Source organism: Danio rerio, chromosome 2 (assembly GCF_052040795.2).
Source record: "Danio rerio strain M-AB ecotype USA chromosome 2, GRCz13ab, whole genome shotgun sequence".
Taxonomy (NCBI): Eukaryota; Metazoa; Chordata; class Actinopteri; order Cypriniformes; family Danionidae; genus Danio; species Danio rerio.
In genome coordinates, this window is record NC_141022.1 from 27,213,664 (window position 1) to 27,237,929 (window position 24,266).

Here is a 24,266-nt window from a genome sequence, read left to right on the forward strand (position 1 = left end):
AATTGGCCTGATTTAAAACAGGAAGTCTCACAATTTTGTAAGACTTGACACATTTGTCAAGTGGTTGGGAAACCCAACCAAAAAATTCAACTTGCACCACTTTTATCTAATTCCGATGGTTTCTGAGGCATTTGAACATATTTCATTTGAGTGTGTAGGACCTCTTCCACATTCAAAATCTGGCAATAAGTACCTGTTTACGATTATGTGCGCAACTACACATTTTCCTGAGGCCAATCCTTTACATTTTTTAACTGCTAGAGCGATCACCAAAACACTGGTTAAGTTTTTCACGGTTTTTGGTTCAGAGTGATCATGGAACAAATTTTACATCTCAAACGTTTTCTCAAGAGCTTAAACGACTCGCCATTAAACATAACGTCTCCACTGCTTATCATCCAGAGAGTCAAGGTGCTTTAGAGAGGTTTCATCAGACAGATAAGGTCTATAAATTCTCACATACTCTTTTGAGCTTGAGAGAGGAAGAAATTCTGTGGATGCTTTTCGCTTCACGAGAGGTGATACAAGAATCACTGGGGGAGAACTTTTTTGGGCGCACTTTTTGCTGTCCTTTAGCTGTATTGAAAGAGAAGTGACTCTCTGATTTAAAAAGCACCACTGTTCCTGAATATTTTTCACAGTTTCGTACATGTTTATACAGGGCTGTGACAGTGAAAATTTTTATTACTGCGGTGGGAAGACCACCGGTGTTGCAGTTGCAGTGGTTTTGTTTACTCAAAACTGAAAATTCATTCTGTCATTAATTACTAATCTTTTATTATAACATTTTTTAATATGAAAATACAATAAAGTATGAAAAATGTGAAATTAAAGCAATAGTCCAGAGAGCTGGTTTTCCGCGTCAGTTCAGGTGCGCCGTTTATAGCCTTTAAAGTGTACACGTGGCGGCGGAGGCTGGACTAGTAGATGGCATGAAGGTCCAGCCGCCTAATTCATTACATGTTTTGGTTAACTAATTCTTTAAATACAACTCTCTTGAGCTTTAAAGGGAAAAACTCAGAAAAAGTTTTCTGTTAAATTAATTTTAGCAGTGACACAACTGACAGTCACTTTCACTTTAGTTTTTCAGTTAGGATAAATATTAGGAGTAACCTAAAAAAATGTTTAGTTAGACACTGCACAGTCCTACAATAGTCTACACTATAGTTAATATTATAATATCATTTCATATCATATCATTATATCATTTTCATCAATAATATTAAAACTAAGCTATAAAATTGATAAAACGCAGAACCCTTAAAAATATTTGCTTTCATTTTTGACATCTCTAAAGCGCACTTTTACAGTTGTGTAAAGAAACATCCCATTATGCAGCAGCAGTCTCAAGTTGGGACACTTAAAAAAATGACTTGAGTTTAAAGATGATCAGCCTGCGAGGTCAAGTTTATAGTGGTAGTAAGTAAGTGGATGCCACAGATCAACCTCTCACTTGCGCTGCAGGTATCCTGCATGATAATGTAGGGTAGAGAGTTCTCTTGTCACGTGATAATAAAGATACTGAGAAGGACCTGCACACAGTCTTGAGCACAGACAGACACACATGAGCAAACGCAACGAAATGAGAAGGAAACATAGAAGCGTTGCCCAGATAGGACACGATAATAAACTTCAACTGGCGAGCTGAGCTGAATCAAAACAGCTGAGTACCGTCATAACATGTGACCATAATAAATACACGTGGACAGCCTAAACAAAACAAACCTACAAGACAAAACAGGCACTCCGGACATCTCTGTTTTGCTACACTAATGCCTTAAAATGTAACTAAGTAACACATTTAGCTACTATTTTTTAGATGATATTAAATTGTAACATTTACCTTTTTCCTAACGCTGATATTGGTGTGAAAATGAAGCATGATGACTCGGTTATGATTTATTTACCTGTTATATAAAAAGTGGGTTAGCTTGCTGGTGTAGGCATAGTTTGACATATTTTCCTAAAACTTGAAACATTTATGTTATTTAGAATAAAACAGAAAGAAATAAGGAGAATAAAATATAATTTAAACCACTCGTTTGGCACTGAAGCCACGATCCGTGTCTGCGTAAATAAACAGTGTTGTTGCTAACCTTCATTAATAAAGTCAGTAATAGCGAAAGTGTGCATAGCCTAATATTATAGCTATAAAAAGTATATTACTGGTCTAAGTCAGTAACTTGCATCTAAATTGTCGGTGCAGTGCAGGTTTATTGCATGTACGAATCAGATTATGAACAATAATTAAGAGCAAGTTTTTCCTTTATTACATTCTTACCGTAAGGTGTTTTATTTATTTATTTGTTTTTTTTATTAATTAAAGGGGTGAGGACATTATTACTGGCAAAATGTTCCTTCCGTACCACCAACAGGTTATGCCTCTTTACGTAACAGCGACATACAGTTGAGGGTAGGTTAAAAAATTCTAAGATGCTCACAACTTTGACGAGCCAGCTACCAAGAAAACTGACGTCATTGGATTAGTAAGAAGTTTTCCAATGTTGTTCAGTGACATTTCTGATATAATGTCAATTATTGAGCATGATATTGATGTTGATTTTACCCAGGCGATAAAGCAACATTTATATTGTGTTAATCCACTTAAATGTTCATTTTTACAAAAGGAAGTTGATTACATGTTGGGAAATCACATCGCTGAGTCCATTTACAGTCTGTGGAGTTTGCCGTGCTTGCTGGTAGAAAAATCTCATGGCACATTTCAATTTTGCACAGATTATCGACTGGTAAATGCTGGAACAATAATGACTTCTATCCTTTGCCAAGAATAGATGATTGTGTGGATTGTGTGGGTTCTGTGTACGTTTCAAAAGTCGACCTGTTTAAGAGATACTGGTGGGTGGCGTTAACTGAACGTGCAAAAGAAATATCAGCATTTATCACCCCTGATGCTTTTCTCTTAATTATAGGGTGATGGCGTTCAGGATGAAAAATGCTCCAAGATCTTTTCACAGTGTTGGCTGGTGTTCCCAATCCCGAAGCGTACTTGGATGATGTGGTTTTATACAGCTCCACATGGCTGGAACACATAATTTAACTGGCAGAGGCTAAGCTTACTTTGAACTTGGCCAAATGGGAATTTGATAAAGCCGCTCTTGTCTATTTGGGTAAAGTAACTGGTGGTGGTGAAGTGTGCCCACTTGCTGCTAAGGTTATGGTTATTTGTGTATTTTCCTCGTAAGCAAATATGTTGTTTTTTAGGTAAGGTAGGTAACTACCATTCGTTTTGTATGAAATTTGTCATGGTTGTTTCTCTTTTAACTGACCACCTAAGTCTGAAGATTGAGTTTGAGTGGTCCGATGCATGCCAGTATGCATTTGAGAATATTAAATCCTTACTGATTTCAGCTCCAGTGTTGGCTGTCTCTGTTCATTTGAAGCCATTTAGTCTAGCGGTGGATGCAAGCGATGCAGGAGCTGTTCTGCAGCAAAGGGTTGCTGATAAAGTGGAATACACAGTTTGTTACTTTTGAAAGAGGTTTACATCTGCACCACGGATGTATTCTGCTATTGAAAAAGAGGCTTTAGCAATGGTTCTTGCTATTCAACATTTCGAGAGTTATTTGTCAAACTGTCATCTGATTGTTGTAGATTGTGACCATAACCCACTCACCTTCCTAAATTCTATGCGTTTATAACTATTTTTGTAGTGTCATTAAAACGTGGCTTCTTGTCTTAAACGATGACTCAAGCTTTCATACTTTTAAAAAAGGAAAAAGATCCCACCTCTTGTAACTCCTATAGGCCCTTTTCATTAATAAATGCTGATGCTAAAATGTTGGCTATTCATGTTGTAAAGATACTTCCATATGTATATCTGAATTGCAAAAAGGTTTTATGTATGGGAGACATGTGTTCTTTAATGATTATACTCTTTTATATATATATAAATATTTCCTACCATTTCTCTGTTGTCACTGAGGTTGTAATTGCTCTTGATGCTGAAAAAGCATCTTTTAGATGAATGGTCATATCTCTTTGCTGTATTTAAAAAAATTGGGCTTGTGAATAATTTTATTTTATGGATTCATCTCTTATATGCTCACCCCAGGCCAGCATACCCACAGATGGTATGCATTCACAATACTTTAAATTAGGCCGGGGTACACAGCAGGGATGCCCACTCTCCTCTCTAATATTTGCCCTGGCTGTTGAGCCACTGTCAATTGCCTGACGTTCATCTGTTTCATTTGAAGGAATCTCCCGTTCTGATATTGCAACTGAATTATCACTTTATGCCGATGACTTTTGGTATTATGTCTGTAACCCGATCACTGCCATTTCTTCTATCATTTCCTTTCTTAACAAAATTTGCTCATGTTCTGGTTGTAAAATTAATTTTCAGAAGAGTGAGAGTTACCCTTTTAATTCTTTGGCATTGCAACTTAAAGACTCTAATGTTTCATTTAGGCTGTGTAAATCTGGTATAACATTTATCCCAAGATGTTTAAAACCAGATCTCTTTCATCGTTCTTCTCCACTAATTATTCTCCTTTTTTGGCTCAATCTAAATCTGACCCTGTGGTGGTTTTCTTGGTTTTTCTCTTACTAAATCAAACTCAGTCTGGAGGTTATGAATATCAGAGGAATATACTTTATTGTCGACAACAAAGGAGAACTTTCAGGAGACCCCCAGTAGCATCTCTGTCTAAAAAAATTCTAACTCACTCATGTTATGGCCTTATTTAAATACCCTTTTACATCCGTTGTTTTCCTTTGTTCTCCATATATTACACAAATTCCACCTAGGTTAACCCCTGACCTCAATTTCCACCTAGGTTAACCCCTGACCCAAACCTGGTAACTATATAACTTATCCAGTTCTTGTGATATGGTAATTCTTCTAATGGTATGCAAGTCTACAAGCAGATTATATACATACAATTTGAATATATATATTAACTTCACACTTTAAAGAGTATAAAATCCACTTCATATAATCCCTCCTCTTAAGACTTCAAGTCTTAATCTTCTTGCTTTTGGCCCATAGTGCAACTCCATGATCCAGCCCTTAGCCAAACTACCTAATGACAAATATATGTCACAGTATTATTACAAATGACCAGATCATGTAATTGCACTTTGGAATAGAATCAAACCAAACATCTATGTCCTGATTTGACAAGAACATAGTAAAAGACTTGATTCTATTTTGTTATCATAAAAAGTAATATTTTAAGCATACAGGTGGTTATCTATTTGCTTCTGGGGGTCATGGTTATTTCACACAGTAAAGAATAAAACTAAAACGAAAAATAAACATGCACAATCTCCCATTCTATGGTCATAACATAATATTCTAATCTAACATCCACACACATAATCCGTAGAGTACGTTGATCTTCAGCCCAGATACTTTGCGTATCGTAGAGAGCCGCCGTTTTGGGGTAGAGGTTACTAGCACTTAACACCCAAGGCATGGATCCTCTTCATCATCCTCTTCTTTATCTAAACTATAAAAATTTTTAGCACTAGTTCATCTTTTTGACCCTAAATCTGGCACATACTTGCGAGCATTCTTTGTTTCGTTCTAGCCTTAAAAAGTGTTGCTAAAGACTTTATGTTGAGAGTCTATAACCTGAAGTTGTGGTGATTATCATCACTTGAATTTGTGGCACCTTCTGTATTTCTCACTCAGGTATATAATCAGAATTACTCTTTTAACTGTTCTGATGAACTGCTTCTGCCACACTTTGCAATTCGTTGGTTTGAGCTTTGGGATTTTCTGCCTCCTCTGTTTCCCGTTAACTTTCTCTTGTTGGAGTTTTTTCCTTTGGGTGTCTTGTGCTGTGGTCCCGATGGTACCCAGTTGATGGCATCCCCTTTGGTAACCTTGGCATAAGGTCCATTTCTCCTGATTTCACTCCACTTTCTCCAGAAAACCTCAGATACACTCGATCACCGAATTAATTTCCTGCTTCTGGTCCTTTCTGGTTTCCTGTACAGATATCGCTTTGCACATGGCAGTTAGTTTCCTCATAAAAGACCAAACCTCTTTCCAATGCATTAGAAATGTTCTCCAAACATTCCAAACGGTTATATGCAAAGTTATTTGTGAGATTACATGCAAGGGTCGACCCAATAGTATTTCATGCAATGTTAGTTGCTTGTTTCTGTCAGTTTTCATGCAATCACTTATTAATGCAAAAGGTATATTATTTTAACACATCTTGTTAAACTAGGCCTTGAAGGATCATCTTCAGCTCTTTCAATCATTCCTTACAATTATGTGTAATTGCTCAATTTTCGTGATTTCCAATTCTTTATCAATATATTTAATTATTTATTCACTGAATCACATATCCACTTATTTATCTACTTAATTACCTTTATTTACTTTATTTAACTTTAATTACTCTAATTTATTTATAACTACAGACACATTATTTGAACTTTCTTCAGAAGTTATCCCAAATCTGAGACTTCTCTTATCTTAAATGTCCTTCTTCCCTGCTCTGCTGATGGAATTACCTTCACTCATCTACCACAACTGTTATTTCCAAAAACTTGTATCTCTTGTCCTAAGCTAATTTTATCATTTCACAACATCTACAATGAAGTTCTTGAATAATCCATTAGACCTATTGCTGATCTTTTACTCACATTCTACTTTGCACAGATGTCATATGTGTACAACAATTCACCAATCACTGCATTCAAAAAGGAGATTATTATCCTTGCTGCTTAATCTTCCTTACCACTTCACCCTTGATTCTAACCATGTACATCGCCAATGACAATATCTAGAAATGCTGTTGCCTCAACAATCTGTACTTTGTATGTATTACATAAATCTTATTTGTCTTTTTCGTTCACCTCTAATGCTACATATGTTCATAAAGACTAGTACGTTGTTTATTTGTATTATAATCTAATTAAGGTTGTGACTCTATACTATTGTTAGACCTGCTACCCTATTTTCTTTAATGAAAAATCAATTTTCTTATTTATCATCTTATCAGTTATTATTGCATCTAGAATAGATACAGAATCTTGTTAACACTAAACCAATCATCCCTAAAAAAATTTATTTATGTCTTTTACTTAGCTTGAACTAGATGTACCTGCAGATAACTAAATTCTACACGTCTTTTTACTTTAAGTGTAACCAAGTGTCTACCCTCCTCTGATAATTAACTGAACAGAAATCAATTACTTTAACATATTTGGCATCCAAACTAACAAATTTAAGTACAGTGCGTGTTAGGAACCTCTGCTAAGAAATTCTCTATCACTGACTGTTCTTAAACCATAAATTTTACAACATCTATTTTTGTCTGCTTTGACTAATGCCATAATCAAAATTTAAATTCAATTCAAATTCAAATGGAATCCATTTTATTCGTCACCTACAAAATCACAACTGAATTGAAATTGACTTTACTTAGAAATGCCATAACATATCTAAATGTTTCTATTATTGCTATGTTCTCAAAAATTTCAATAACGCCTATTCCAGCATATAACAGACCTGCATGTGGTTTAATTTTAATTAATCCTCCCTATGCTGGTTAATTTTGTTTTCCCTTAATGTCCTGAACTCATAATAATTATTAAAACTTGACACCTAAGTAATTTCTTATTTCTGAGCTATTTCTTATTTTGCATTTTCTATTAATTAACATTTTTCACTTTTCAGCATTTTCAGCTCCTAATTCCTTCCTGTTCTCACATCAAACTGGTTATTCATAAACTTTTTGTTGTAATTTTCTACAAGTTGACTGAAAAATCACTGGATTTCTTTATAGGTTCCTCTCTATCTGATCTGATTTTTCTCCTTTAGTCCTTAATTCTTTTTTGCTTTTAATTATTTCTTCACATTTGTAAAACAATGTGTTTTCTGTTTTTAAACACTTTTCTCTTTCACATATTATTTTAGTACATTTAGAATTGTTACTTTTTGGCTTAGTCAGTACTGTGAGTTCATTTTACTTTTTTGTGTTTCTATTTCTTCTTTAAATCACTTTTCTGTCTTAATCTCTGACATAATTTTTCTCCCAAATCTAAGTTTAGTTTACTCAAAATAAGTTTTCCCTAATTTTAACTTAAATATTTAACTCCATCAACTTCTAACCCAAATTATTATTATTATTATTATTACTATTATTTTTCAGTCATCAAAAACTGTCTTTTATTATCTTTTTTTATCACCACCATGCATTATAATTTATCCTCTTATGTTCAATAATCTCTATGAGTTAACCTATGAAAATGAACCAAAATAATTTAACATTCTTCATAATTTATCATTTCAACCTTACACATTTAAAGTTTCATTGTACATTATCATCTAAGACTTTTCTTCCACTTTACATGATACTTTTCTTTTTATCAAATTGACAGGAGTCTGATTTGATACAAGAATGGGTAGCTACACTTTTGCTCTTATTTTGCCCTCTGAGTGGTCACATTGTACTCAATTTGGACTATAGGTCGACTGCTTTGAGATGGACTGCCAGACTCCCCCTCCTCACACCCTGAGAAGACAACTGGTTCATAGATTGGTGTAGTCTTTTCTGTGGTGTCCATATCAGGGCACAGTGTTTCCCCCTTCTCTCTTAGTGCTGGCTTCTTTTCTTTTGTTGAGCTGATGTAAAGTTCTGGTGGAGCGCTTTTTCTCTTTGATCAGTTCATCATTAGCTTGTTTGCCTCTTTTTAGTGTCTCTGAACATAAGTAGCCTTTCCAGTCCTCAGTAATTTCTGGGCATGCAGTGCCTGCTTCACTGCTTTCACAAATGTCCACAGCCAACAGTTTGTCCATTGTGTTTTTCAAACACCTTTTCCATTTGCCAGTGCACTCAGAGATGTCTGGTAGATAAGAGACCACAGTCCCCCAAAGTCCATCCCTATGTCCTCTTAAGTAATATATGGAATTTAGCTCATAAAAGTCTTTCCTTCTTTCCCATTTTTTTTTCCATCAAATGAAGACTCCTCTCATCTATTTTCTCCTCTTTACGGTTTAACAGTTTATTTTTCTCTAATTCACAATCATTTTATCATATGTAAATGTTTAATTTTCTATTTCTTCAGTGTTCTTCTAAATAATTTCTTTAGCTTTAGATTATGCTTTACTTTACATTTCTCCTCATCTATGCTAGTGTTCCTTTAATAACCGGTCATTTTTACATCGAATTTTAGTTTCCCTAACATTTTCTATGCTCAGTTTCTATTTTCTCACTGCTTGCATCAAATGTTTCTTCTGTTTGCCATTTGTCATTATCTTATCTTTTATTTTCTCTGTCACATATTTTAGTATTGCATTTTTTATTTCCATATCTGTTTTTCCATACCTGATTTAATTCAACAATACTACTTGGTGGCCCAATATCTGGTATAACTGTTCAAAATCATTACTGCTATATCTCAAAGTTAATATTATTAATTAAATTCACATAGTTATTTACTAAAAGCATTTTTCAGTTTTAAAGTGCAATGCATACTTATCAGTTTAGCTTCTTACTGCATAAACTTTTAAATGTATTTATCTTTTAAACTCACTCTAACGCATTCTTTAACATTTACCTAGCTTCTATGATTTTCATCTGAATCACTGTACTTTACTACAAATAAAAGATATAGCTGACTTTGAGAAAGACATTTTTATTGCCCTTAAATACAAACAAATTCTCTAAAGTCAATTATTTCTTCAAATTGTTACTGCTTTTTTACTTATCTTATCTGTTCAATGTGCCTATATTGTAAGTATTTTTTAAACATCTAATTTTATCTATGAAACAGTGGACTTATTTTTTCTATTTCTATTTTATTCTTTTTCCTTTCCGTAATTTGAGCTTTTAGCTCTTAGGTTTTCTTATACATTTCTTATACATTTTAAAGCTTACACATTTTCTAATTAAATCTTCAGTTAATCAATATTAATTTTTCAAGTTTTCTTTTTCTTTCTTATTCTCAATCAAAGAACTAACTTATATGTTATTTATCCATACTTATTTAGTAAATCTATTTGTTTATTTAATACATTCTTTTACTCCATACTTCCTTTATCTCTATATATATTGATCACTATGGCTTCATTTATTCTTTTTCATTAGTAAAGTTTCAAACTCTTTTCTATATAATATAACTCTATTATTAGTACTTTCTCATTTCATTTATCTTACTATACTACTTTATAATTTGTCTATTCATTAATAACTTATATTCTATCCAAATTATGTTAAAGTCTATGTCATTATTTTATCTATAGTTTGATCTCCTCTCATTAACTCTCCTCTTCTCTGTTTCCCTAGTGCTGTAGGCAATCTATTGTTCACACATGGACACCATAAATCTCTCTCTTACCCCCATCCTGGAGCAGACTGTCTTTCACTCATTGCTATGTCAGGAATTTCAGTTCACTCTGCCTATAGTTCTTTTTTTAACATATTCAAACTTAAAACACAAAGATAATTTCAGAAAAATGTTTAACTATTATATTATTCTGCCTTTTACTCTGTGTCTTTCAAATGCAACATGTTCCATTAGTTTTGATTTAAGAGACTCCTCTCTTTATATCATAATCTCTTCTCTTAAACTGCATCAATCACTATTCCTATTGTTCTTTAAATCACACCACACATATGCAGCCCTCCTTTTATATTATATTATACTATAATCATTATTTTAACCTACTCCTTATTGAAAACATACTTTTAAACACATTCACACTTCTAATCTTATTACTTTTCCTCTTCTCATTCACTCCTCTCCTCCACTCAGTGTAACAGGAGCTGCATCCCCCCATCCTCATTCCATTCAAAGAGGAGGAAGGCAGTCTTCTCTGCCCACCAATGTGGACTATTTTGCCACAATCTGAAGCAGCAAATACACAAACACTTCAATTAAATAAATACTCTACACTACACTCCTCTTGAGTGACCTGTCCGAGCAGCCCTCTAACCTTAGAGCGGTAACCACAGGCTTTCGCCTACCCATGCAGCCCTTTGTTTATCTCCTCAAACAAAGCGGTATCGTAGGTCTTAGCGCGCATCTCTCTATTTTAATCTGCTTTAATCTCTTAACTGTTACCACACATTGAAGACTCTCTCTTAAAACCTATAAATGCTCTATGCATATCTTATATCATTAATAATTTCCCAAATCTGGGTAACAGTTACTAGTTAATGTTTATCCTATCCATCAAGGCCCACTTAGGAAAACACAGATCATTTGCATGCAAATTACTCTTTTTCTTCTGTTATTCAAAACCCCTTTTTTCTTTAATATCTTTTTTACATTTACTTTTAATTCTTTAAAGCTGGAGAAACAGTTCAAGTGTATTTACCTGTACAAGCAGGTGCTGGCAGAAAAAACACAAACTAATAAGCATAAAATCGCTTACCGTTTTTTATTGTGGCCACATATTTGTGTTTTCTCTCCAGTCCAGCATGCACAGTAACACCAGTCCTGCTCCTTTCCAGCCCACCCAGGGACGCCAAATGTGGTGGTTTTCTTGGTTTTTCTCTTACTAAATCAAACTCAGTCTGGAGGTTATGAATATCAGAGGAATATACTTTATTGTCGACAACAAAGGAGAACTTTCAGGAGACCCCCAGTAGCATCTCTGTCTGAAAAATTCTAACTCACTCATGTTATGGCCTTATTTAAATACCCTTTTACATCCGTTGTTTTCCTTTGTTCTCCATATATTACACAAATTCCACCTAGGTTAACCCCTGACCTCAATTTCCACCTAGGTTAACCCCTGACCCAAACCTTGTAACTATATAACTTATCCAGTTCTTGTGATATGGTAATTCTTCTAATGGTATGCAAGTCTACAAGCAGATTATATACATACAATTTGAATATATATATTAACTTCACACTTTAAAGAGTATAAAATCCACTTCAACCCCCAAAGGTGGCGCAATCTTCATTTCTTCCTTAATTGGAAGAATTAACACAGTCAAAATGAATATTCTCCCTAAATTATTATTTTTATTTTAGCGTATTCCGTTGTTTTTGCCAAATAGCTTTTTTAAGTCCATTGACCAAATTGTTACACCCTTTCTGTGGCATGGTAAAGTACCTTGTTATCTTAAACTATTACTTGAAAATTGTAAACTGTGTGGGGTTATCTCTACCCAACTTTAAGTTTTACTTCTGGTCAGCTAACATACATTAGATTATGTTTTGGTTTAACTCATCTAATGCTCCCAGATGTCATGTCTTCCCACTCCTTTATAGGCCTTACTTACTGCCGCTTTACCTATTAATGGCTTCAAGTTTACAGATAATGTAATTGTCTTATCAACACTTAGGATTTGGTCTCAATTTAGGTCCCGTTTTAAGCTAAATCCGCCTCTTCATTAATGCCACTATCCATGAATTACGTGTTTCCTCTATCAGTCACTGACCATGCTTTATGGTGTGGCAAGAGATACTGTAGGTTTACTATGTTTCAGAGGTTTGTTTAAGGATTGTATATTCTGCACCAATGCAATGTTTTCTTCTGAATTAGATCTGCCACCTTCACATCTTTTCTGTTATTTTCAAACCAAAGCTGTTTCTTTATTTCTATATTTTCTCTGGCTATCACCGAAGTTGGTAAGGGAGAATTTTCTTCTGAATAAAATTTTTGAAAAGGCACTATTTTCAAGGTCTTATTGTCAGCTTATTGATTTAGCGGACTGTACTAATGCTGAAATTAAAAGTTGGGTGAATTAAAAGAAACTTGTTGGGTGAATTGTTTGAGGTTGACTGGTGGGTAAATGCCGTGCACCACTAATATATGCTTTAATTTGATATAATATTTCTAAATAAAATATACAATAAAATAATTAATATAATTTATACATTTAAAACAATGACGAATTTAACTTAGCACTGGGTTACTATTATGGCCATCGTACAACTTTTTTTTCTTTTATTATTTTATTTATTTTTATAGCATTACTGTCATTAGTAATTTTGTAAAGTTTAAGACTAAAGTAGTAAAAAAAGAAGTGAAATGAAAAAATGGAGATGCCATTTCTGAGTGCAATATTTTTTATTGAACAAAAAGAAAATGTACATACAATACAACAGTAAACATCACATTACAGTGAACATTGAACATACAGTTTGGTACCTTCTATTTTACTGAGACCCAGAAGGGACATAATGGTGGGAAAAAAAACTCAGTGGGAGGAAAATATCTATTTTTAAGTTTTTGCGTTACCTCCCAGGGTTTTGTTTTCCCTCGCAATAGTTTTCCGTTCCCTGGCAAAGATCTTTTATGTTCCGTTGCAACACTGTTGTTCCACAAACACTTCCTGTTCACTTTATATTTTAAAAATGTAGGTAATTTGTATGTACAGTTCAGCATGTACCATGTACATGGTTGATGTGCATATTGTCCATTCGTCTTGCAGTGGTTGAGAGCTCTGCACATCACTATGGTGTGTTTCACATAGAATTTCTTCATTCGGCACTGGGTTGCTTACATGGTCGCCGAACATTTTTTTTTATTTTTTATTGCACAACTACCATTATTATTTCCACAAAATAACAAAATATTTATTGATAAAATAAATTAATAAAAAATACAATAAAAAATGGGGATGCCGTAACAGCTGATGAATCAGTCCCTGTGTCTCTGAGTCTGGGGTCTTGAAGATTTCTGGTTTTGAGGTGGCACAGGGTTGCTGTCATGGCTGGCTACAACTTCCTTTTTTAAGTGTTTATGTTTTTTTTAAACTACTATCATCAGTCATACTAAAATATACAATAATATCTAAAGAAAAAACTAACAAGTAAAAAGAAGGGAATATTAAAAAATGAGGGATCCTCTGACTGCTGATGGACGATGCGGTTCTCGGGTGCAGGTCTTTCCACGTCTTCAGGCTGAAACAAAAACAAAATTGAGGTCTGCTATTTAATGCATTATTAACCAAAGAACATCTAAAAAAGATTTTTAAACAATTATGCAAATTTAGGAAGATGCATAAAAAGAGTGCAAATATTAATGAATGTTCAGAATGTAAATAATACCGTAAACCAGTCATGGAGACTCAGTTTCTCAAGTTCAATTCGCTGCTCTGGCTCGATCTGGAGACAGCAGCGGATCAAATCACAGCATTCTGTGCAGAAAGAAGAGAGAGAGCTCAGATTTACTGCACAACTTAATTAATAAATAATAGTTTGTATTATTCAGATTGACCTCTTTCCTTGACCCAAATAGAGATTTTACCTTTTGTCAAGTGATCTTTGGTCCAGATGTTACGTCTGATCATTTGCAGGTCGTGTCGATTTGGAAAATCTCCACACATCATCACATAAAGGAGTAGCCCAAGAGACCACACTGTCGTTGTCTTACCGTGGTACTCGCCAGTTATCCGATACTCAGGTGGGACATAGTCATCTGTGCCTGAATGAGAGAGGTTTTAACCATTAGTCATTAGTCACCAGATCGACAGTATTAATCGATTAGTGGACTCCATTCTATGATGCTATGTGAGAGCTTGACTCGCTCAGAGTCTATTGTGAACTCATCACTACAGTTTGAGACTCACTTCACAGTTTAAGGGATCATACATACCAGCAAAACTTGTGTAAGGAGCATCGGTGAGGATTTCCCCGCATCCAAAGTCGATCAATTTGATTTCGAGGGTGTCCGGGTTGATCAGGATGTTCTCCATCTTGATATCGCGATGAAACACTTTGCGTCTGCAGCACGTTTGAGCTGCAAATATTACCTGCCACATGATCAACCGTGCCCCATCCTCATCGATGATCGACTCTTGGCGCAGGAGAAAGGAGAGCAGCTCTTCAGAGGGCATGGGCCGCTCTAGGACCATGATGTACTCGTCCTCATCCACGCGCCAGTCCAAAAGCTTAATTATTTCCTGTATTGCGGGCTCTTGGTTTGCAAGAACTAAAAGAGCAACCTCCATTGGAAGTGATTCCGGATAGCCGTCCTGGAAGAAATATATTTGTTAAGATGATTGGATGGATATTGTGTAAAACATGATGACAATTACAGTTTGTCTAGTGATTTATAGATACTTAAAGTGAAACAGTGAATGAGAGTTGAAGAGCACAGCATACTTACAATGTCGATGAACTTGACGTTCTCGGTGTAGGCAGTTTTAATTGCCACCTGCTCAACAGAACAAAGAAAGCATGTGTTATAGAATTATACACAATTATTGTGTTCAGAGTTCACATTTGTCCAATGCTATCTCATGGCAATTTGTCACTTTTTGATTTAGTGGCTGATTCGTCTGAATTTGTACAATCTCATTCTTGTGATTTGCTTATCCAGGTTGACATTTGGGTTTAGGGCTGGAGTTTGGTGCCACGCATCATTTTAAAAATCATTTTCATACGAATGAACTCATAAATTCATACCAATTAGCCACTAAGTGACAAAAGCTAAAATAGTTCAGTTTTCTCTTGAGATCAGGCTGATTTTCAGTCATTAACACTGAACAGTTTAACAAAGAAGCAGTTTAATTTAGCCCAAAAATAAGAATCACATATCTTTCTATTATTTTTTCTCTGATACTCTGATATAAAGCGGTGATAAAGATAATAATTGATGAAAATTGATGATACCTGAAGGCCATCCTCTAGTCGGGTTGCAGCTTGAACAAGTCCAAAGCCTCCTTTACCCAGCAGAACGCCAAGTTCATAAGAGGATGAGTTGATGACTGTCAAAAGAAAAATTAAAGATGTTGATATAAAATGTCAATCAGTAGAGAGTTTATTTAATCCAAGACTATTGTCTGATTCATATACGCACTCAGTATTTGTACTTAAATTAACACAAAACAGGACAGTTTAAATGAACTGTAGTAGTTATAGAAATAGTTATGCTTCATGTAAAATATACATATTCAACACACACACATAAACAAATGAACAATGAAATCTTGTTGAATGTGGAAAAACCGTTGTGCTATTTATCATCTATTATTAAACAAAACACATAAAACATTTGAGTGCTGATTAAATATTGACATTAATAAAGACATTGCCATAAAAGTGTGTGTGTGCATGCGTGTGCTGGGTTAACTACCAAACTGACCCATTATTTCGCTGCTCTTCTTCTCTTCGTTGGTCTGAAACAGAAACAGAAATCATATTTAGTGTCATCACACAACCTGCATAAAACAAATATAGGCAACATGCCTAAAGTAAAGAAAGTGGACATTAAAGAACATGAAGAATGAATATAAGATAGTGTATTAGGACTGACTATACAGCTTTACATAAAACTGTAAATCTAATGCATATTGTCTACTAACTTATCAAATCAAAAATATTAAACTCATTAACATGTATTTACCTTAATCCAGCTGTGGCGGTTGAGTCGCTCCAGTTTAATCCGCTCTCTGGGGTCTATCTTGAGACAACAGCGCATAAAATCGCAGCATTCTGTGCAGAAAGAAGAGAGAGACATGATCACCTTGAAATTTATTTTTTAGTAATTTAAATTACAACTGTTCTGTGCTGAAAGGAAGATCTCACCTTCTGACAGGCCTTCTATGTCTTTATTCATGATCGTATTCAGTTCTCGTCTTGTTGGAAACTTCCAGAAAAGCATTACAAACAAGACTATTCCGAGAGACCACACTGTCGCTGGTTCTCCGTGGTATTTGCCAGTCTCCAGAAACTCAGGAGGACGATACTCCGCTGTGCCTGGAGGAAAGAGATTTTGTTTCAGTTAACAAGGCATGTTTAATTGAATATTCATTACTAAGCAAGAATTCTGTTGATTCACAACAGTGAATTACTTCATGAGAGCTCAAGTCATCACCACAGTTTAAAGGGATTATACGTACCAGAATAGTCTGTGTAAGCCTCATCTTCGAGGATATCCCCGCACCCGAAGTCAATCAATTTGACCTCAAGGGTGTCCGGGTTGATCAGAAGGTTCTCCAGCTTGATATCTCGGTGTAACACTTTTCTTTGGCAGCAAGTTTGAGCTGCGAATACGACCTGTTTCATGATGAACCGTATGTCATCTTCATCAATGGACCCAACATAGCTTTCTATGAAATTGTTCAAGGGCTGACAGGGTATGGGCCGTTCCAGGACCATGCAGTAGAAGTCACTGTCCACCTTCCAGTCCAGAAGCTCAATAATTTCAGGAACCCTTGGGCCTTGATTCACAAGGGTTTGAAGAACAATTTCTATTGGAAGTGGTTGAGCAAAACCATCCTAGAAGAAAGAAGGTTTTTATGATGAATCAGTGGTAAAAGAATTGAAATCAGATGATTGTCTACTAAAATATCATTTGCTGTCTGTGATTAAAGAATTAATTCACACAATTAAGTTATTAAAAACCGTCATGTTGTTTCATTACTCTGAGAGCTTCTTTCATCTTAGCAACACAAATCCCTCATCCTTCATCAATAGCAATGAGATGCTCAAAGTCCAGAAAAGGAACCAAAACCTTTGTTTTTTAGTCTTAAAAGTGTTCTTGAAGCTTTGTATGTAGAGTTGATCTCTAGGATTTAATCAAAAATATTTAAACTTGTGTTCTGAAGATGAATAAAGGTCTCGGGGGGTTGGAATGACATAAGGGGAAAGTAATAACATAACTTTATTTATGGGTGAACTCATCCTTTAATGTTAGCATGACGTGTTTGAAATGTAAAATTGTGGAACAGAGGAGAAACAGAGAGCACAGTTTTCTTACAATGCGGATGAACGTTGTGTCGAACATCGAGCAGTATTTCACTGCAACCTGATCAACAAAACAAAAGAGAGGATGTGTTAGAATTATGAGCAAAGGCAATGGTGAGACCAGAATAACAGGACAAAAATGATTGGCTAGATTAATATTGCTGTTCAGATCCATACCTGAAGTCCATCATCCAAACGAGTCGCTGCATAGACGGTTCCAAAACCTCCTTCACCGAGCTCATCACCAACTTCATATTGGCGTGAATTGATGACTGTTAAAGAGAAATCAGAGATGAGGGAATAAAATGTGACAGCACTTACTACTACTAAATCCAATTAAGAGCTACTTTTTATTTTCTAAAGACAAATTAGCTGAATACTAGTTATCAACAACATTTAAACAATCTGTATATTGAAGTCAGTCTGAAGCACAGCCCATTAAACTGTAGGGGTCTAACTATTCGCACCAAACCATTTCGGTACAGGACTTTAAGTTCAGTCAGTGTGTACAAAATATGGACAAAAAGACATTTGAGGGGAAAAGTGACACTGCTGGATGTAAATGCTCAGTAGTGCTCTTCTGCAACACTGCACTGACAAACACATCTGTGTGCATGAATGAACAAGAGTGAGTACAACAACTTCACAAATATTCACAGTGTTCCAGAATTCAGCATTTTCTGAATACAGGTGAAAAATGTTTCATTAGAAACGTAAATGTTACTGGTGTTTTCTTCTGTCAGATAACATTTGGCAGAGTTTTTAGTTTTATTTTTATTCATGCAGCAAAGGTTTAATAATTATTGTCCATTATTTTTAATGACTGAAAAATCCTAATATATATTCTAATTTATTTGTATATTGATTTATGTAGAATTCACCTTTTGTCACATTATTAGTCCTCTAACTTTTACTTTTTTAATAGTAATAAACGGTAAACAAAAATCACAAGCATTTTTTAAGTTTTGCTTGTTTTTTTTATTTCAAACTGTAATAAAATTGAACAGAACTATTTATCCTTACACCCTACTAAACTGAAGTAAAACTGTAAATGTTCACTGAATTACTGAATGAGTGTCAAGGTAGCAAACTTACCGAAAATTGTTTTCTCCTTCTCCTGAGGAACTGATGGCACTGCAGCTTGAAGGACATCATCCTCACTACAGTTGGACGTGGCACAGGCTGTAGGGACGTCGTCAACACTTTGAGCTGCAGCATGGTCTGGAGTTTGGAGGGTCAGTTCAGTGCTGGGAGATTGGAGGACATCACTGTGGTCGTCAACACGGACTGGACAACCACTGGTGCTTAGTTCCTCCGATAACAGGTATTCAGTCCTATCATCAATATCTCGACCTAAAAAGAGAAAAATATGTAATAACTAAGGATTGTTTTATTTAACTTTTTTTAATGAAATGTTAATTAGCCATGTTAAAGTGTGCTGTACATTTTGAAGTGACTATTTGGGGTGTTGTAGCCCGCCATTATCAATGCAAAAAACTGTCAATTAAACATACATGTATGAAATATAGTACATGTACAGTTGAAGTCAGAATTATTAGCCCCCCATTGATTTTTTTTCTTTTTTATATATTTCCCAAATTATGTTTAACAGAGCAAGGAAATTTTCACAGTATGTCTGATAATATTTTTTCTTCTAGAGAAAGTCTTATTTGTTTTATTTTGGCTAGAATAAAAGCAGTTTTTAATTTTTTGATCACCATTTTAGGGACAAAATTATTAGCCCCTTTAAGCTTCTTTGTTTTTTCGATAGTCCACAGAACAAACCATCGTTATACAATAACTTGGTTAACTACCCTAACCTACCTGCCTAGTAAACCTAATTAACCTAGTTAAGCCTTCAAATGTAACTTTAAGCTGTATAGAAGTGTCTTGAAAAATATCTAGTCAAATATTATTTACTGTCATAATGGCAAAGATAAAATAAATCAGTTATTAGAAATTAGTTATTAAAACTTTTATGTTTAGAAATGTGTTGAAAAAAATCTGCTCTTTGTTAAGCAGAAATTGGGAAAACAAATAATCAGAGGGGTTAATAATTCAGAGGGGCTAATAATTCTTACTTCAACTATAGTAGTACAGTAGTACAGAAAATACAGCCGTAATATCCGTCATCATTTACTGACCCTTGATTTATTCCAAACAATTCAGAGTTTTTTATTGTTTGATTTTTTTAACAGAAAAGAAGATGCTTCAGAGAATGTTGAAACCTGTAACCATTGACTTTAATAGTATTTTTTTTCTACTATGGATGTCAATGGTTACAGGCTTTCAACATTCTTCAATATATCTTCTTTTCTGTTCAACAAAACAGCAAAACATGGAGTCAAGAGTGAATAAATGATAGAAGATTATAATTTTGGTGGACCATCTCTTTAAATAAATAACCTTAGATTTTATTAATACATTAGTAAATGTTGATGCAGTGCAAGTATTTTTAATTCTTATTTCATAAATACATTAACTAACATGAACTATTGGAACATTATTGTGAAGTGTTTCCAACTTTGATTTGAGTTTTAAATGTTTGATTTTCTTAAATAAAATAATAATATTAAAAAAGAAGCTATTTTAAACATTTCTCCCTAACTGAAGCGTAAATGAATCAAACCATTTATTGATACACTAATATTAAATTGCCGTCTAATCTGTGCATGTTCATTGAATTACTTAATGGTGAATTAGCAAACTGACCGATCACTGTTTTCTCCAAATTCTGTAGCTGGCATGACTGTGGCTCAGTGTCCCGAAGAACACGTGCACACAAGTTAGCTAGCAAAGGCACTGCAACTTGAAGGACATCATCCTCACTGCAGTCGGGAGAATAGAGGACAACACTGTGGTCGTCAACATGGACTGGACAGCCACTGGTGCTTGGTTCCTCCGATGACAGGTATTCAGTCCAATCATCAATTTCTCGACCTAAAAAGAGAAATAATATGTAATAACTAAGGATTGTTTTATTCACATTTGATAATTGTAAGATTAATTAGCCATATTAATGCAAGCTGTACATTTTGAAGTGACTACTTGGGGTCTCGCAGCCCACCATTATAAATGTAAAACCCAGTCAAACAAACATACACTGAAAAAGTGACACTGCTGGATGTAAATGCTCAGTCGTGTTCTGAATACTGAAATATTGCACTGACAAACACATCTCTGTCAATGAAGGAAATCAATAAATATTCAGAGTGCTCCTTAATTTTGTACAATCATTTTTAGCTGATTGTCTTTTCTAACTGTTTGTCTTGCTCTTTTTTAAATATGGGTAAGAAATGTAAGTATTTGTCATTGTTCACAGCAAATGCTGTTCATGATGTTTTCATTCTTAATTCTAGTTAGCAAATACATTAAATAACATTAACTAATCAAACATTAAAGTAAAGTGTTTCCAGTTCTTTAATTATTTTAATCAGGCAGGCATTTATTCAAATGTTTTAATTTGTTATTATTCGCAATTGACATAACAGAAAAGCACTTCTAAGTTTTGCCATTTTTCTCACAAACTTATTATTACACTGCTGTTAAATTGCCGTCTAATCTGTGCATGTTCATTGAATTACTTAATGGTGAATTAGCAAACTGACCGATCACTGTTTTCTCCAAATTCTGTAGCTGGCATGACTGTGGCTCAGTGTCCCGAAGAACACGTGCACACAAGTTAGCTAGCAAAGGCACTGCAGCTTGAAGGACATCATCCTCACTACAGTCGGGAGAATAGAGGACAACACTGTGGTCGTCAACATGGACTGGACAGCCACTGGTGCTTGGTTCCTCCGATGACAGGTATTGAGTCCAATCATCAATTTCTCGACCTAAAAAGAGAAATAATATGTAATAACTAAGGATTGTTTTATTCACATTTTATAATTGTAAGATTAATTTGCCATATTATTGCAAGCTGTACATTTTGAAGTGACTACTTGGGGTCTCGCAGCCCACCATTATAAATGTAAAACGCAGTCAAACAAACATACACTGAAAAAGTGACACTGCTGGATGTAAATGCTCAGTCGTGTTCTGAATACTGAAACATTGCACTGACAAACACATCTCTGTCAATGAAGGAAATCAATAAATATTCAGAGTGCTCCTTAATTTTGTACAATCATTTTTAGCTGATTGTCTTTTCTAACTGTTTGTCTTGCTCTTTTTTGAATATGGGTAAGAAATGTAAGTATTTGTCATTGTTCACAGCAAATGCTGTTCAAGATATTTTCATTCTTAATTCTAGTTAGCAAATACATTAAATGACATTAACTAATCAAACATTAAAGTAAAGTGTTTCCAGTTCTTTAATTATTTTAATCAGGCTGGCATTTATTCAAATGTTTTAATCTGTTATTATTCACAATTGACAAAACAGAAAAGCACTTCTAGGTTTTGCCATTTTTCTCATAAACTTATTATTACACTGCTGTTAAACTGCCGTCTAATCTGTGCATGTTCATTGAATTACTCAATGTGGAAGTGAACAAACTGACCAGTCACAGTTTTCTCCATATCCTGCTGCTGGCATGACTGTGGCTCAGTGTCCTGAAGAACACGTGCACACAAGTCAGCTAGCAAAGGCACTGCAGCTTGAAGGACATCATCCTCACTACAGTCGGACGTGGCACAGGCTGTAGGGACGTCGTCAACACTTTGAGCTGCAGCATGGTCTGGAGTTTGGAGGGTCGGTGCAGTGATGGGAGATTGGAGGACATCACTGTGGTCGTCAACATGGACTGGACAACCACTGGTGCTTAGTTCCTCCGATGACAGGTGTTCAGTCCTATCACCAATATCTCGACCTAAAAAGAGAAATAATATGTAATAACTAAGGATTGTTTTGTTCACATTTTATAAATGAAATATCATTTAGCCATATTATTGAATGATAACAATTATGAAGTGACTATGTGAGGTTTAGTTTTGTGGATTCAACATGCATGGATGTGTTTGTCATGCTTCTTGTGTTTTGACAGCTCCTATTAGTAAATAATTAAGTTGCCATGTCATTTCATCATAAATAAAACATCACCTTAAATTCAGCTTAAAGGAATGAATTTCAGTTTTGTGTAAATGCATGACAGTATGAACTTGTATGCTACTGTATGTAGTAAACTGTAGGATGTTGAGTTCATTTCTGAATTTTGTAATACAATATCTATTATACTGTACTGCATTACAGATTTTCACTTTGGTATATTTATTAAATCAGAATTGAAATTCTCAAAGCAGCTTATTCAGCCTCTTTACTACTATACAGATTGAAGCTGATTAAATTAGATACTGCTCATTCATTTCATATATATGAGGCATAAAACCAAAAGATCTCCTGCACATGAGTTGTGATGAAAACTGTCCAGAGCTAAAAACAAAAAACATTGTATACAGGCAAACTTGATCTAAATGTTTAAAGTTTGTCCAGAAACTTGACGTGGTGGTTAGGAAATATGGAGAATAACTGAAGAAATATACTAAATTGACTTTAAATACACATTGACTGTATGTTACAGACTTTATAAAATTGATTAACAAAACTTAAAAAATATACACTTTTAAAATTAATAATAAAAAACTTTAACGATAGCGAGTGTAGGGCCCTATATGCAGACTTTGGTGTTCTTATAGCATCGGTATGTGGTTTACCATCACTGGTCATCGTGGGTGGAGAGTTTTTCTCCACGGGTTCTTCTCGATCTGAGTGGGGTTTGTTTTCTGTCCTTCCCCGCAGGACTAAAGCAATTACTCCGAGTAATGTAAACATTTTAAAGAGTAAATAGTTACCAATTTAAAAAGCACAAATCTACGAACAATTAACTGTCAGTAAAGACGAAGAAAGTCTTCGTATATCTTCACACTACAGTGGATTGTGAGTAATGGCGCCTGTTCAGCAAAACGTCATCTTTAGAACTTGATGAAATGTGACATTCTAAATTCGAATAAAACCAAGCTGCAACGTGATTGTCCCGTTTAAAACTTCATAAAAACTTCCATACAAAGTAATAGTCAATAATTTAGTGGCTTTTTTCGTGTGTGTGTGTGTGTGTGTGTGTGTGTGTGATGGGTATGGAGAGCTTCATTAAAATCGCTTCACTTTACAATTCATTCAAATTTGTCATGCATTTTTTCGAGTCTTCTTTTTGTATTCACATGATAAATTTATAAATAATAGCCAAGTTTTTAACCGTTTAATTTAAGAAAACAATTTATTTTAATCAAACAATCTTATACTCACTAATGTGGTTGAGGTTTATCTGTAGTAACGTTTTGTTAAAACCATCATTAGGGTGTACTCATTTTTGCAGTAACGTTATGGTTTTAAATTATTTTGTCCACTGAATCCACTTTGCCTTTGGTACTGACTAATATTTTTCTCACAGATAAATATGTCTCATATAAATATATATTAATCTCATATGCTGTATATTTCCAAAGACAGGTCTGGAAACATATTTCTGCATTTTCTGCTTGTAACGTTAAAAGGAAAGATGCAGTGCAAAAGCAAAAGACCGTAAATTCGTTTTTGACGAAAACAAGTTATTGATAATTTTGGAAGGAACAATAAAGACCTCCATCTTGAAAAGTATCTTGAGTCAATATCATTGTTTTTTCTTCAAGAA

The 24,266-nt window shown here is 34.6% G+C and overlaps 2 protein-coding genes across 2 annotated transcripts in view; one reads left to right on the forward strand and one right to left on the reverse strand.

Annotated features, from left to right (window-relative positions):
- The window catches only part of csrnp1a (cysteine-serine-rich nuclear protein 1a), an 811,199-nt gene that overhangs the window by 560,102 nt on the left and 226,831 nt on the right, over positions 1 to 24,266 (forward strand). The gene's annotated exons all lie outside the window — the stretch shown is intronic.
- LOC147846350 (uncharacterized) lies at positions 12,990 to 23,559 on the reverse strand. Its single transcript, XM_087240807.1, has 17 exons — positions 23,293 to 23,559; positions 22,143 to 22,451; positions 21,246 to 21,473; positions 20,350 to 20,577; positions 18,733 to 18,990; positions 17,815 to 17,909; positions 17,651 to 17,698; positions 16,791 to 17,169; positions 16,477 to 16,647; positions 16,295 to 16,383; positions 16,034 to 16,067; positions 15,562 to 15,656; positions 15,056 to 15,103; positions 14,543 to 14,921; positions 14,195 to 14,371; positions 13,996 to 14,084; positions 12,990 to 13,848 (listed from the first exon to the last, which is right to left on the reverse strand). The coding sequence occupies exons 1-17, from the start codon at positions 23,408 to 23,410 to the stop codon at positions 13,720 to 13,722; spliced, it is 2,874 nt and encodes a 957-aa protein (XP_087096933.1). The 5' UTR covers positions 23,411 to 23,559; the 3' UTR covers positions 12,990 to 13,719.

What these genes read in the sequence shown, in the direction of transcription:
- LOC147846350 (XM_087240807.1), bottom strand. Translation starts at nt 23,410, where the DNA reads ATGTTTACATTACTCGGAGTAATTGCTTTAGTCCTGCGGGGAAGGACA. An exon ending in GTTTGGATGATGGACTTCAG is followed by an intron (nt 17,699 to 17,814) that starts GTATGGATCTGA and finishes TTTGTTGATCAG; the next exon opens with GTTGCAGTGAAATACTGCTC. An exon ending in ACCGCCACAGCTGGATTAAG is followed by an intron (nt 16,068 to 16,294) that starts GTAAATACATGT and finishes TTTCTGTTTCAG; the next exon opens with ACCAACGAAGAGAAGAAGAG.